We start from the raw sequence: 2,954 nt of genomic DNA, 5'->3' as shown, positions 1-2,954 counted from the left end.
CTGGTACAGCTCCTGCACATCCGGAACTGTCCCTGGAAAAGAGGGGTACTTGGAGGGTCTGCTTTCTTGCGCCACCCATGTTCCTTACCAAGCAGCCGAGGAAAACCACGAGAACAGTTCCCAACACAGCGGATACACTGATCAGAATGATGGCCCAAGCAGGCAGGCCTTCGTCCCGTTTGGGGTTTTCTGCAGAGAAAAGATAAGGGTTATGAGTCAGGCATTAACAGAACTATGCACATGCACGCTCCTTTTGCGGGTTACCATAATGAGGAGGGAAGGCCAATGGCCAGGGGTGGCCAACAATTTATTGGAAAGCCACAGGTTCCCATCCCTGGTGTTGACTGCACCGTGCATGCATTTAAAGCGCATTCGATGCACAGTGAAAGCAGATGGCTTTCGGTTCATACCATTAGGATGAATCTCCTCATGCCCATCCAAAATCTGGGTTGCTGCAATTGCCACCCGTCAGATTCTACTAGTAGTGCCTTCTGGAGCAACCGAGGACAAGTTTTTCAAATATCTGAAGACCACTATCATGCTCCTCTCCCATTTTCTCACAACCAAGCTACACAAACCTAGTCCTTCCAGCTGTGAAGAGGTAATGCCTTTCACAGCCTGCGCCATTTCAGGCTGCCAGTGAGGGCTTCTATATCTGGACCTCCAGTGGAAAAAGCATATCCCTGCATGTAGGAAAATAATACGCCAGGGAAACACCCAGGTCAAAGCCTTCTTCACATAATGTCTTTGTCTGCACAGATATTTATGTCTAATATGGGGACCTTAAGTGCTGTGTTGTAATACCAATAAAAAATCCTACCTGTGGTAGCATTTGGTGCTGAAGTTAAATCTGTGGTTCCAGAACTCATTGTAACATTGGCACCAGGGGTGGGGACTGTTGTGCCTGTATCAGAGCATGCAGTGCCCTCTGAAGCTGAGGTGCCCGTTCCAGTGGCTGCTGAGTCCGGTGTGGCAGTGCCAGAGGTTGCTGAAGAGGAGGTGCCTGTCCCAGAGGTTTCTGGGGGTGATGTGGGTGCACCAGAGGTTTCTGGGGGTGATGTGTCTGGGCAAGTGGTTTCTGTAGGTGATGTGGGTGCACCAGAGGTTTCTGGAGGTGATGTGGGTGCACCAGAGGTTTCTGGAGGTGATGTGGGTGCACCAGAGGTTTCTGGGGATGATGTGGGTGCACCAGAGGTTTCTGGAGGTGATGTGGGTGCACCAGAGGTTTCTGGAGGTGATGTGTCTGGGCAAGTGGTTTCTGGAGGTGATGTGGGTGCACCAGAGGTTTCTGGGGATGATGTGGGTGCGCCAGAGGTTTCTGGAGGTGATGTGGGTGCACCAGAGGTTTCTGGAGGTGATGTGGGTGTGCCAGAGGTTTCTGGGGATGATGTGGGTGCACCAGAGGTTTCTGGAGGTGATGTGGGTGCACCAGAGGTTTCTGGAGGTGATGTGGGTGCACCAGAGGTTTCTGGAGGTGATGTGGGTGCGGCAGAGGTTTCTGGAGGTGATGTGGGTGCACCAGAGGTTTCTGGAGGTGATGTGGGTGCACCAGAGGTTGCTGGAACTGGAGTGGTTGCGCCAGAGGCTGCAGGAGCTGGAGTGGTTGTGCCAGAGGCTGCTGGAGCTGGAGTGGTTGTGCCAGAGGCTGCTGGAGCTGGAGTGGGTGCGCCAGAGGCTGCTGGAGCTGGAGTGGGTGCGCCAGAGGCTGCTGGAACTGGAGTGGTTGCGCCAGAGGCTGCTGGAGCTGGAGTGGTTGTGCCAGAGGCTGCTGGAGCTGGAGTGGTTGTGCCAGAGGCTGCTGGAGCTGGAGTGGGTGCGCCAGAGGCTGCTGGAGCTGGAGTGGGTGCGCCAGAGGCTGCTGGAACTGGAGTGGTTGCGCCAGAGGCTGCTGGAGCTGGAGTGGTTGTGCCAGAGGCTGCTGGAGCTGGAGTGGTTGCGCCAGAGGCTGCTGGAGCTGGAGTGGTTGCGCCAGAGGCTGCTGGAGCTGGAGTGGTTGCGCCAGAGGCTGCTGGAGCTGGAGTGGTTGCGCCAGAGGCTGCTGGAGCTGGAGTGGTTGCGCCAGAGGCTGCTGGAGCTGGAGTGGTTGCGCCAGAGGCTGCTGGAGCTGGAGTGGTTGTGCCAGAGGCTGCTGGAGCTGGAGTGGTTGTGCCAGAGGCTGCTGGAGCTGGAGTGGTTGCGCCAGAGGCTGCTGGAGCTGGAGTGGGTGCGCCAGAGGCGGCATCTATAAAATATGATTAAACTTTATTAAAACGTTTTAGAGGCATAATTCCAGTCCTGTTGAGAAGTTTGGCTATGTGAGTGCCTTTACATCTCCCTTTACATGACACCTCTGCATTCCAGGAATTCTAGGCTTTCCATACGTCAAGAAAATGCCTGGCATGTCCTGGTTTTCAGTTGTAAAAGTGGTGTCAGGAGCTGCTGAATTCCGAAACCCGACTGTCGTGCAAATTATACAAAATGTAGTGGCTTTAGCTGCTAGTCGACAGCCGAAAAGTGACACTAGAGTAGAACACGGATGAAGACCCTGTTCGCCCTCCTTAATGGCTTTAAAGTCCTTCCAACAAAAGTGGCCACTATGTCTTCATCACATGTCAACATGCCAGACATTGGCCTGATCCTAGCAAGGCGTTCCTGGCTTGGAAGTAAACCAGACAGGGCAGATACCGTATTTTTCCGTGTATAAGACTATACCCCCCCCCGTATTTGTTCAAGTTTAAAATTGGGGGTCGTCTTATACATGGATAGTGCATATGGGGGATTTCTTTATTTGGAGTCCCAAAAAAATAGGGGTCGTGTTACACAGTGTGTGTGTGTGTGTGTGTGTGTGTGTGAGAGAGAGAGAGAGAGAGAGAGAGAGAGAGAGAGGGAGGGAGGGGGGGAGTGTTATATATGGAAAAATATGGTAATTTCCAGGCTGAAATTGAGGGAGTTTATCAAGACAAGGCAAGATTTTT

General features: G+C 53.0%; 1 protein-coding gene across 1 annotated transcript; it reads left to right on the top strand.

Moving 5' to 3' along the window:
* Positions 1-825: 825 nt before the first annotated feature.
* On the top strand, positions 826-2,227 carry LOC308579785 (uncharacterized protein; the record flags this gene model as incomplete). Its single annotated transcript, XM_081180718.1, has 4 exons — positions 826-1,054; positions 1,085-1,234; positions 1,265-1,554; positions 1,675-2,227. The coding sequence occupies exons 1-4, from the start codon at positions 917-919 to the stop codon at positions 2,225-2,227; spliced, it is 1,131 nt and encodes a 376-aa protein (XP_081036844.1). The 5' UTR covers positions 826-916.
* Positions 2,228-2,954: the final 727 nt, after the last annotated feature.

The sequence above is a fragment of the Podarcis bocagei genome (assembly GCF_964188305.1).
Source record: "Podarcis bocagei genome assembly, chromosome: 2".
NCBI lineage: Eukaryota > Metazoa > Chordata > Lepidosauria > Squamata > Lacertidae > Podarcis > Podarcis bocagei.
The sequence above is the reverse complement of the archived record's forward strand: the minus strand, read 5'-3'. Positions and strand labels throughout refer to the sequence as shown.